This window comes from Micropterus salmoides, unplaced genomic scaffold (genome assembly GCF_014851395.1).
Source record: "Micropterus salmoides isolate LMB-PRFRI ecotype aquatic unplaced genomic scaffold, ASM1485139v1 Ms_hic_scaffold_16, whole genome shotgun sequence".
NCBI lineage: Eukaryota > Metazoa > Chordata > Actinopteri > Centrarchiformes > Centrarchidae > Micropterus > Micropterus salmoides.
In genome coordinates, this window is record NW_024040707.1 from 24289073 (window position 1) to 24301981 (window position 12909).

Below are 12909 nucleotides of genomic sequence, written 5' to 3' on the forward strand. Positions count from 1 at the left end.
TCCTGAGCTTAAAAAATTCTGAGTAGTATCCATTCACCCTGACCTATTCTGATAACAGTGTAATCCATTTGACAAATATGTCCCCAAAACCCATTTTTATCAATGTTTGCTGCAGATACATCCAATCCACCCTATCAAACGCGTTCTCTGCGTCTAAGCTGAAGAGCATTGATGTTTGTTTACTGGCTGTGGCTAGTTATTGTAGGTTTAGCACCCTCCTGATAATATTAGTGCCCTGGCGATCCTCAATAAATCCAGTTTGATCTGGTTTCACTATTATTATTATTTTTTTATATATTCTTGTATTCTTTTAGCTATAATACTAGTTAAGTCACTGCTCTCTTTTATTATATTAAGGGGTCCTAAAAATCTTGTATCTTTTCCATCTTATTGTCTAAATCTTGAATGCCATACAGGGTTGTATAGTATGCGGCGAAGGTATCTGCATTTTCTTTGGGTTGTGAAACTGGCTGGTTGGTTATGGTATGTCTCATCTTTGGTACCACTCGGCTTGACTGGGCGTTTTGCAAAGTTGAAAGGCGAGCAGCCCTAGCTCTGTTCCCTTGTTCATAATTTTTTCTGCTAGTGAATCTAAGCGCTCCCTCCACCTTTATAGGTGAGCAGCTTAAATGTATGGGGTTGGTTGTTCTTATGTAGTTTGTATGATGCTTTTGCAATATTGTTATACATTCATGCCAATAAAGCTAAATTGAATTTAATTATCTAGGTCCTGTTTGGCTACTTGAAATAATATAAGTGTATTTTGTCTCTCGTTTGTTTATGCTCTCTTTGTAATTTCTCCATTTTTGTTTCGAGTTTCTGTTGGTCCTGTAGCCTTTGTTTCTTCACCCTGGAGGATATTGCTATTATTTGCCCTCTCATTACAGCTTTGGCCTCTTCCCATACTATAGAGAGAGAGACAGTCTCATTATCATTTAAATTCAAATAATCAGTCAACCATCTCTATATTTGTTGTCGGAGCAAATGGTCTGTCAGTAGTGAGACATTAAGTCTCCAGTATTTGAAGTGTTCATTTGATCCTAGGCTTCACTCTGTATAGGTCTGATTTTGAAATACCAAAGAAATCTATTTTAGACTAGCTCCCATGCACATGAGACATAAATGTGAATTCTCTTTCTCTGGGGTGGTGAGAGCGCCAGACATCTGCGAGCCCTATCACATCCATCATCGCCCCTAATGTAGTACTTTTCTTAGGTTTAGGCCCAATATCTATAGGTAATCCATTCAATTCCATGTCAAGTATACAGTTAAATCCCCCCCCCCCCCCCTTTAAAATTATGCCTTTACCTTTATCTGCCAGAATAGAAGCCAGTTTCTTAAAAAAATGAGGGCAGTCTTTATTGGGGGCATATATATTCAATATAGTCACACTAACACCCTCTATTGTGCCCACAACCATCACATATCGACAGTTGTCATCTTGAATCAACTCCTTATTGTGGTAGTACACTGACTTACTGAATAAGCAACTCCCCATACCTTCCCATTTTTAGAGGACGAACTGTACACATGATCTATCCACTCATGTTTCAGCTTTAGGTGTTCTCTCTCAGCTGTGTTTCTTGGACCAGTGCGATAGAGCACCATAGATTCTTAAGTTGACCAAAGAGTTTCATTCTCTTGACAGGATTATTTATCCCACTTATGTTATAGCTAACACAGTTTTTATTTTTCTCAAAGCTGTTTTCCAGAATTTGCCTTTTAAGTTTAGTCACTGTAAGATATATTGGATTTCCCCTTAATTTATCATCTTTATGCCTGTCAATGAAAAACAAGCGAAAGAGCTTAGGATATCTAATATATCAAAGAAAACAACAACATAGGCGACTTCCACATTACCAACTAGTTGTATTTGGACCAGTTCCCGATAACAACAGGGCAGAGATGTGTGACAAGCTATCTCTGGGTTATAAATAAGGCAAAGTGCCAGTACGGCTCTTATTGCCTGCTGTAAGCCGCTGGGTGAGTGCGTTGCAAAATGAACATCTTTTGAACCGTCTGGGTTTAGGAATATTAACTCCAAATCTGGTAACGTCCATGAGCTGTACCTATACTCTGTTAACTATATTAGCCACTCAGAGTGTTGCACAGTATGTGGTTACAAGTAGCTCAAGTATTCACAAATGTATACAGAGATCTATCTGACATCACCTTAAAGAGTGCATTAAAGACCACAAGTAAGAGTGAAGCGTCTCCTCTGCGTGCTCCTCCCGCCACCAGTCGTCTCTCAGCACTCTTTCTAGCTGTTCTCTCTTCTCCACCCGGACAACAATTCCCAGCTCCTTCAGTGTCGGGGCAGCATCCATCAGCGTCGGGAATGTCTTCTCTCCCGTCTCCAGGCTCATCCTAAGTTGTGTGGGGTGTGGGAATTTCGCACGGATTCCCTTGCTCTTGAGTTGCTTAATTACATTATAGACCCGAGCTCTCTTTTCATTTGTATTTCAGGAGAGTAGTATTGATCAAAGTAGATGGACTTGTTTTGGAAGAGTACCTGTTTCGGACCCCATGCCAGTCGAAGTATGTATGCTCTTGTATTTCTACAAAATAATATCTCACCTAGGCCTCCAACACTGTCAGAGCCAGCCCTGGTTACATGTGGTAACTTACTGTGCTTTTGGCTTCTGTGGGTTACATTGGGTAACATAGGAGAAAGAAATGAAAGAAAATAACCTTAATCTTACCACCTCAGAAGAAAGAGGTGAACTTCTTGCCAATGCCGGAGATAGCTGAAGGAAAATGGACAAAAAAAGAGGTTAAATAGATGTTACTGAGGGGTGAGAACACCTCAAGACAATATTATTTGTGTATAATATTGTTTGCATTCCAAATGATGATGTTTACTTTTTATTGGGCAGTACATAAAATACTTTGGGTTAGGATGAAGGCATGCGTTTTGATAGATCTGTAACTTGAAAACACAAAACAAGTTACTATTAGTGACTTTATAATGTATATTATTACATGGATATGGCACTTGTTTTGTGTTCTTTGTAGATGTTTTGTCTCTTTGTAGTAATCTTGCATTTCTTTGTAATTTGGCGTCCATCTATAGTTGTTATGCATCTATGTTGCATGTCTTTGTAGTGGTGATTTGTATCTCTGTATTTGTTTCATGTCTCTTTGTAATCATTTCAAGTCTTTCCTTGTCTCTTCACAGACATACTTTTTTAATGTGTCCACAGTGTCTACAGATCTTTAGAGAGAGTTCCGAAGTTTAGGAGCCACAACCTCATCAGTCATTTAGTTTCAAACCTTAAGGGAGAACAACCAGCAAAAGCTGATCAGAGGACCTCAAATACCTGCTGGTAATGTAGGGCTTTAGTAGATCTCTAATTTAGGCAGGTGCCTGGATTTGAAAATGAGGGAAATAATAAGGGAAAGTTTCGGACAATAATTAGAACCCTTAAAGCAGAAGAATCACTGTAGGTTGCAGTCTTTACTCGCATATCGTCTATTATATATATTTTTCGGTTATTTTTAGGGCAATGTGCAAGTGAAATACTCTGTAGAGCAATGCATCATCCATCCTGGACCCCTCATGCTGCTGTTCTTCTTGTTTTATTGGCGGGTGCCGTTTACGTCCCATCACTGTTACAGCTAATGTCACCTTCTTTACCAGAGGGGAAAGTAGCAAACTTTTAAAACATGCCCAGTGATTTAAATTTTTTTTGAAAGGTTAAATATACAGGAGATGTATGATTTAGCTATTACAGAACCATCCTTACTTTAGAATTTCCTAAGTTTTGAATCCTATAATAAGTTAGGATAGAAAATAACTGCCAAAGAGCGGCAGGACCACTGTTAGGTCTATATGGAAATAACAGATGATGAAGATGGGGAACAACATGAAAACCGAAATCTTATGACCAAAAGACTACTCAAACCATATGACACTTTAAACTTCCCGGACAATGTATTAATGGGTATATATTAATTGTCAAGATGATTAATTGAATTTAATGGGCATGCTATTCCATTCAAATCTTTATCCCGGGCCAATCATTTTGAAGAAAGCTTTCTAGAAAGGCGGCACGATAATCAGACTCATCATTAAAACTGAAGCTAAAATTGATGCCAAATTGCTGTTGCTGAGGTTTTGCTTAGGCAGGTAAAGAGGAAGATGTGATAAAAGCATGAATGATCATTTCCATTACATCCCTTTGTAGTAGTTTTGTATGTCATTAGCACTTTGTAGTAATTTTGTATTTCTTTGTAGTTGTTCAGCATCTCTCTTTGGGTTATTATTTAGTAAAAGTATAAAAGTGCTGTACCTTCTCCCAGTTTGCCAGCCTGCTCAGCGGCTCCTCCAGGCAGGATCTTGGACAACATGCTGTCTCCCTCCATACCAGGCTGACCTGCTGCTGCACTGCCTCCTGGCCTAGGAGCTGCTTTCGAGCCTGAAGAGAAAAACAGAGGAGGTCAGCATGAGAGGATAGAGGAGAGGGAAGGAAAGTTCAGAAAATGATCCAGAGGACAAGAGGAATGAGCGCTCATTAATGTTGTCTTTTCATTACACTTTCCAAAAATCACTTGTAAATCAAATGAGGTGGGCAGTAGAAAAAAATGTGTCATCCTTTAGTTGCACTAATTCTGCCTTTCCAGTCTACTGATTCAGCAACCTGCTGATTTCTCCCCACATGTTCCCTCTGCGACGGAGCTCATGCCAGACCAACTTGTCCACATAATTCTACTAAGCATAGCAGGTTATGCCAGATTCCTCCTACACATACCAAAACTTGTCAAACACATACATTACAAGCGCCTTAAAAATCCTTCCCATCCACCCTGAAGGAAGGGTGCATACTACTATACAGTGTTTCTGACTTGTGTCTGAATATATTCAACTCTTTATCCAAAGCACAATGCTGAATTTTGACAAACAACTACAAACTCCTGTACATGATCCATCTCCTAGATAACTTTCTCACCATTACGCCACCATCTACATCTCTATCATACGGTCTCAACACCATGACTTCTGCATTTCACAAGCCTGGAGTTCCTCTCTCTCAAGAAAAAACTTTGGTTCCTTGCACAACACTGGAATTTCCTAGCATTCTTGCTTCCCAGGAAATAAGAAATTTACTTTTTCTCATTTTAAATTTCCTTCTGGCTCACAGATACTCCAAACGCCAACTCTCTTGCTACTAGGCCACCTTAACAAAGCCATCCATAGCTTCCCTTAAAGTGGATACTTCTTGTTACACCTCTTTTCCACAGTCACCTCTGTTTCATCTCTCCCGACCACATTATGAATGACAAAGCATGCAAGATGGACCTAAACTGTTGTACCAGTAACGCTCCTGGAACAGCATCTATTTTTCTTTTTTTTTAATGATGACCAAGCCAGAAGACATTTCACAGACACAACCTCTTCATCATGGGGGCAGACTGACTTCTCCACGACATCTCTCACTCCTTCCCCCATAATCCACGAAATGCACTCGGACAGCGGCACTGTCATAGACATAATCAACATAATTGTTGATTATGTCGTAGACAACAAAAGGACGGTTGCATTTTCCAGATATAATGCAATTACAGCCCAGCACTAGTTTATCATCCTCTGCCATTCGCATCCAAGGTCACAAAAATTCAATTACTGACTCACTTTCTCACTTCTCATTTCAGAAATTCAGACCACTGGCTCCAGTCTCTGACCCTCTCAACTCCACCATTTTTGACAGACCCTGCAGCTGGAACATTTAGACAGTGCTGCATAAGATGCCATTCTGAGCAACACTGCTCCTCGAACACTCTCATCATATCTGACCAGATGGAATTGCTTTCACACCTCCCCCAGCCTTTCATTCACCCAATCACCCATCACCCAATGGCCTGACCCTCTCCATCATTATCACATTCACCCATCCCATTCTCAAGATTAAAGCTTCCACCATACGGGTCTATATCAGAGGAATTAACTTCTTTGTAAATTGTTCTCAAGGGCATTGTGTCAAACCTTGTCCAACTCTCACATCAGCAAGTTCATCATGTTAATTAGAAGTCTCTCCATAAGGCTGAACCACATCCTACACCAAAACATTTGAAATCACTTCACACCTCCTTGCTCCCTGCATCAGAACCCTCCCCACAGGCTTCTATGCTTCTAACCTCAACTACCATTTATCTCGACATGCACCTGTGTTTGACATTAGCATCCATTCTTCTGACACTCTTCATCTCTGCTACTTCCAGGCAGGGAATCCCTGATCACATAATCAAAATTCTTGACCACTGATCTTCTTGAGCATACCATACCTACACCCACAATCATCTGAATGACATCAGAAATGCCCCTGCACACCTTTCCTTATCCCTTCATCCCACTACGCGCTACCCTTACCCCTTCACCCCATCCCTTTATTGCAGTAGTCTGTGTTAGTAAATCTGAGATTAAATGAGCCAGCACACACCAATTACATAATATAACCACGGTGAGCAGCAGCAAGCAAGACTGGTGGGTGGGTGTGTGATGATTATGATGATACCTATGCCTGTTAGAGGGGACTGGGCCGCTTTTGTGGCCATGGCAGGCACTGCCTTTGCTCCAATAGCTGTTACTGGAGGCGTGTCGATCTTAGCCTGCAGAGAAAGAAGAAGAATATGAGATTCATCTCCATTTACTCAAAGTTTTAATGACACAGTGAGATGGAGATAAGGAGCGAGAAAGAGACAAAGGCAAGAAAAGATGGACATAAGAAATAGATGGAGGGTGACAGAGAGAGATGGGGCCTCATTAAAGAAAATGTTCCTAACTGCTTGTCTTAGTTTTAAAGATAGGAAGAATCTTATCTTCCTATTACAGAAGCAACTCCTAAACTCATGGCTAGGTCCTATCCTACATCAGACCTTGAATAATATTTTAACAAATCCTAACTAGAACTGTAAACTTGATTCTTCAATCACCACTCATCCTTTAATGCTTGTATCTGTGATTAGAATGTAAATCTGTGTGTAGCCTTGACAATGGCTGTCTTCACTTGTCACTGGCTAGCTAGCTTGCTATAATGGACAAGAAAAGACAGGGATTCAGTTTTAGTGATAAGTCAGAGGATTTATTTGAGTTTGTGGAGAGAGGAAACCTCACCTTTTTGGGAAGTTTTCTTCCAAATATCAGCACAAGATAAAGATTTGAACAGACGTAGCATGTTGATCAAATTCAAAATTTATTGTCTTGGCAGTCGATTTTTGTCCAATAATACATGGTCCAGGAAATTTAAAGCGTCATTATTTGGTTTGAGAACAAAATGGGAGTTCCCTATAAATTATCACCACTGGAGCATTATTAATTAATAATAGACTGACAAGTCCGTACACGGGCTGTTTTAACTGTAACACACAACAATAAGATTACAAGGTTATAATAATAATAAAATAAGGTTACAATGTTGTTTATCTGTCATCATACAACACACGGCCATCCACTGAGTGCTTGATCCGGGATGTTAATAAGCAGGTCTCTGTAAAGATGTCGGGACAACAGTCTCTGATTTCCGTTACTTGGCCTACATGAGTCCCATTTTGTCAAGACCTGACCTTTAGGAACAGCCTTAAGTCAAAGCTGGGCCAACATGGCTCCTATGCCGGCTCTCTTTCCTCTCCTCTGAGCGATCACTGCACCCGCTGTGGTGCCTGGTCCTGTTGATTGGCCCGGTTGGATTGAGGTCTGCTGTTCTTTAATCCAAAAATCCTTTCTTTCTTTACAAGTCAATGTATTTCTGTCATAGGTAGTATGTGTTTCAGCAATAAAACCGGAAAAAAACAGAAGTTTGAAGGAGCTACCGGCTGCTGCTTCTACAAGCGCTGCCGGTTGCCATAGCAATAGCACACAGTAATCACAAACAATGACTTCTTAAAAGTATAACAGGATTTATTCACTTCAGCATGGAATAGCAATCACAACTTAAATCATTAAACCACTATTATCTAATCCAAGCCAAACAACAAACATTCAACAATCATCAAATACAGAGTGTTATACTTAAGTGTGTGTGTGTGTGTGTGTGTGTGTGTGTGTGTGTGTAACACACAGGGAGAAGGTAAGAGAGGTGAGAGAGAGGGGGTGGACGCAACCACCATGGTGGTTCGTGGACCACCGATCAAAATGGCGGCCCAAGACCACGGGATTTCAGATGGGATTTGAGACCCAATATGGTGGAGCCTCTCTTCCTATTCTCATCCCAAAATGGCGACAAGCACAGATGAAGCTAGTCTACCTGTGGGGCACAGGTCAGGCTAGTCTTGTGGTGTATAAAGCTATGTTCACACTGCAGGCCTTAATGCTCAATTCAAATTTTTTTCCCAGATCCAATTTTTTGTTTGACAGTTCACATTATTTTTTAAATGTGGCCCATATCAAACGCCAGTGTGAACTGACCACGGCCTGAAAGTGACTTGCATGAGCAGAAGAACAACACGACATCACACGCAGCATGCTGTCGTACAGAAGTAAAGAAGGAGCCACAGAGGTTAACCTTCCCAATTTTCACGAGAGACTCCCGTATTTCATTTCTCTCTCCCGGTTTACACACATCTCTCCCAAATTATAACAATGGTTCACAATTTGTGGTCCTTTCCATGACATTTATTACTGTTTCTGTTGCTCTACAACGCATAAAAGATAATACAAAAGATTAATTTCATGAAGTTCATTAAATAAATAAAATAAAATAAATAGTAAAAGTGTGTGTTTGTGTGTTTAAATAATATATATAAATAAAACAGTAAAGGTACAATATTTTGCCAAAAGTTTTGGGTCACCTGCCTTTACATCCACATGATGGTTAATGACATCCCATTCTTAATCCATAGGGTTTATTATGGAGTTGGCCCACCCTAGTTTTCAGTCACGTGATATGCAGGGTGACCTGGAGGGCAAAACAACAGACCAAGATAGCGGCTCACACCGGGCTCCCTTGTAGAGACGCCGCAAAAGCCGTTAAATTTTATTTGGATTACCTCTCAACTCAAGAAAAAGATAGACATGGACACAAACTGCAAGTGTTGGTACTTTCGATCCATCGACAGCACCCACTGCCGTATTCCCTCCGTTACAAACCGCCATGTCCCTGCCAGCGCTCAACTGTGGTAATGTTTATGTTTACCTTGTGGGGAATCCCTCACCTAACACAGTCCAGGCTTGTCTCCTCCTCGATTTGTGCATCCGAAAGCACAACAACCATCCAGCATTTTGACAATGCAAAAGTAACAAACTCAAAGTAACAGTGTATCACTTGCTTCCTGGATGGCGGGCAGCGGAAAACAATGTATTTTTTGCCCTCCAAGGGAGCGTTTTCTTTGGAATGTGACATCACGTTTTGACCATTCTTCTAGAAGCGCATTTGTGAGGTCAGGCACAGATGTTGGACGAGAAGGCCTGGCTCACTCTATTCCATATATGGTCATTTGCTCTGCACAGCTAGTTTAGTCTGTCTGTACCACTCAGCGGCAACAACAGCCTGGTAACATGCTTCAGGTCTTGGCCAATCAGAAGACAGTGGGCTTTGAGAGGAGGGGCCTTAAAGAGACAGGAGTATCTACAGCTTGTTTCAAACAGAGGCTGAAATGAAGCCCTACTGAAGGGCCAGTATAAGATAGAAAATTATTTTTTTGAACATTGAATCACGCAAACCTGCCATACAGGAGTCACAGAACAACAATAGAGGACTGGAAATGCAGCATAATAGGTCTCCTTTAACAGTTCCTTTCACTGGAACTAAGGGTCCAAGCCAAACCCCTGAAAAACAACCCCACACCATAATCCCCCTTCCACCAAACTTTACACTGGGCACAATGCAGTCAGGCAAGTACTGTTCTCCTGGAAACCACCAAACCCAGACTTGTCCATCAGATTGTCAGACAGAGAAGCGTGATTCATCACTCCGGAGTTTTTGTGTGTCTGATTTAAATTGGAATTCGGGGTATATTATATATCGGGGAAATATTTGGAAAGTGTTTTTCTGTTAATTTTTTTATATTTAGGGCATGAGGTTAGAAAGTGTAGCTCTGTCTCTACCTGTCCTCTGTCACACTGGGAGCAGAGTCACTCCTCTTCTGGTAGCCAGCTCTGTCTGTGGTGACCCTTTTCTATGGCCAGGCTGTGTTCACTCAGTCTGTATGTTGTCAGCACTTTTCTTAGTTTAGGACATCTTGTTGTGCTCCGGTAATTTGCCAGTGTGAATTCTCTTTTTAGGGTCAGATAACATTGTAATTTACTTTGTGTTTTGGTCGTTTCTTTACAGTATTCAATATATTTTTCTTTTTGCTTGTTGATAATTTGGTTTGGTCTTCTTGAGTTGGTGTTGCTGTCCTAAGGCTGTTGGGGACTTTTTATTGCAGAGAGCCTCTGGACCAGCTGGCTGAGGGGACTCTCTGGTTTCTGCTCCTGGTATGATAGGGCTTTGTGATGGTATGTCTGGGGGTTAACTCATTTTAAGAGATCTATCTAATCTAATTGATCTTTTTTATATTTTTGTCCGAGCTCTGCTCAGCGCAGATTATTTGGTGTTTTTCTCTGCACCTGCAGGATGCTCTTACAGAACCTGGTTTGGAAAGATTCTATGATTGTTTTGTCCCATTTGTCAAATTCATTATTATGTTTTGGTCCCCAAATTCTGCTGCCATATAGGATTACTGGTTCTAGTACAAATTGGAAATTTTTCAGCCAGATTTCAACTGGAATATAGATTTTAATGTTTCTTTAAATTGCACAGAAAGCTCTCCTTGCTTTGTCCCTCAGATATTTCCCAGCCATATTGAGGTTTCCTGTGTATGTAATGTTGATCCCCAGGTATGTGTAGTTTTTTATATGTTGTAATTTAGTGGTGTCCAAAATGAAATTGTGTGTGTTTACCTGATTTCTGGACTGTTTCTGAAAAATGAATGTCTTTTCTGTTTTTGCTGTCAGGGCTTGGGTCTGACAGAATCTCTGCAGGAGATTAAGCTGCTGCTGCAAACATTCTTTAGTAGGTGAAAGCAACACTAAGTCATCTGCATTCAGCAGACCTCTGATCTCATGTCATTCAGGGTGAGGCCAGGTGCCGTGGAATGCTCCAATTGGTTCACTAATTCATTGAAGAGAATTGGACTGAGATTGCACCCCTGCCTCATTCCCCGACCCTGGGAGTAGAAGGCTGTTTGTTTGTTTCCAATGTTTATGGTACAGTTGCTTTTTGTATACATGTTCTTAATCAAGTCATGTGTTTTTCCTCCAATGCCACTTTCAAGTAGGCTATAGAAAAGGCCCTCGTGCCAGATGGAATCAAAGGCTTTTTGGAAGTCAACAAAACAGGCATATACCTTTCTTTTCTTAATGTTTAATTCTTGATCAATTAAAGTCTGGGGGGGTAAACAGATGGTCTTTTGTGCGGCAATTTGGCAAAAAAACAATCTGGCATTTACGCAAAATATTGTGGTCATCAAGAAAGTTGACAAGTTGTTTATTAATGATGTTGCAAAATATTTTTCCCAGGTTACAGGAGAGAGATATTCCCTGGTCATATTTATCACTGTATTTATGAATTGGGGTTATTAAACCTTTGTTCCAGATGTCTGGAAAAGTGCCAGTTATAAATAAATAAAATAGTATTGAATAGTTTTAGTATAGCCAATCTGATTTTATGGTCTGAGTATTTGATCATGTCATTGAGGACTCCATCTATACCATAAGCCTTTTTTTCTTTCAGGGACTGGATGACTTATGTTAATTCTTTTTCTGTTACAGGGTAATCTAGATGGTTTTGGTTATTTTTTTTATCACTACTTCCAGAGTTTTCAATTTAGTGAATATCTTGTTCTGATTATTTCTTTGTTTTTAGGGTGTACTGTTATTTATATAACATATATATAATTTACAATATATATATATATATATATATATGTTTCAGAGTGGCCTAAAATTGACAGCATATGTTGTGGTTATCTGAGTTCCCATGCTTTTCATTTGATAATATTCTAAAATGGTTTTCCTTAGGTTTTTGCATTCAGTGTCGAACCATTTGTTTTTTGTTAATTTTCTGAGATTTTGGTTTGGAGGCTTTTAAATTAGACAACAAAGCCAAATGATTTTCCAGTCTGGGGTCCATCTACAGTATATGATCGATACGATCTGCTAAACAGTTGATAGGCACTAGGGGCTTCACAGTTAGACTGAGCCCTTATAGATAGATTGTGATTTTGCTGTGGTCTGAGAGGGGTGTCAGGGGGCTGACTGTGAAAGCTCTGCGAGACATTGGGTAAGATCTTTAGTGAAATAATCTACGGTACTACTGCCAAGAGCTGAGCTGTAAGTGTAGTGAGGGAAATAACCTATGTAATGTGTATGTTTGAAAATAACTGTAAACTATAAGACAGTTAAGATTTAATAATTAAATGATTCAATCTAGTCAATAGAGTACCGTTTGACCTGGAAAGTGAAGCTTAGCTGTCTACAATTGTTATTGCCAAGAAACTAAATGATCTAAGGCAAACTACACACGGTTTTTGCCATTGCGGCTGTTTGACTTAGCTCAAACTTTAGACAAAGAGGAAGCTAAGATCAGCTTGACTCCAAAATAAACCAGAGATAACCTGCTGAAGACAATTCATTTTTGCATTAATTTCATTTGCCAGATTTCTTGCCAGAGTGCCCTGGATTCTCAGACAGAGAGGAGCATATTATAATCTATAACTATTTAGTAAAATCATCTGACTGAAGATGTTTAACATAACCTAAATGAAGGTAGCAATGCTGATCTGTGGAATGCATGTGGAACTACATGTCTATAACATGAGGCCTATTCAAGGCTCACTAGAGTAGAGATAAGATTTAACTTTACCTGCTTTTGGATTCAAGGTTTAAGGGTTTTAATGCATTCTCATTTTATCATAAAGGAAGAATGTTTAACA

At 40.0% G+C, this 12909-nt stretch overlaps 1 protein-coding gene across 1 annotated transcript in view; it reads right to left on the bottom strand.

Annotated features, from left to right (window-relative positions):
- Window positions 1-12909, bottom strand: part of bsna (bassoon presynaptic cytomatrix protein a) — a 108364-nt gene that overhangs the window by 21303 nt on the left and 74152 nt on the right. The window contains exons 10-12 of the mRNA XM_038721940.1: window positions 6513-6606; window positions 4293-4418; window positions 2703-2747 (exon numbers count right to left, since the gene is read on the bottom strand). Of these exons, the coding sequence (XP_038577868.1) occupies window positions 2707-2747; window positions 4293-4418; window positions 6513-6606 (261 nt within the window). The 3' untranslated portion in view covers window positions 2703-2706. The remainder of the gene's footprint in view (window positions 1-2702; window positions 2748-4292; window positions 4419-6512; window positions 6607-12909) is intronic.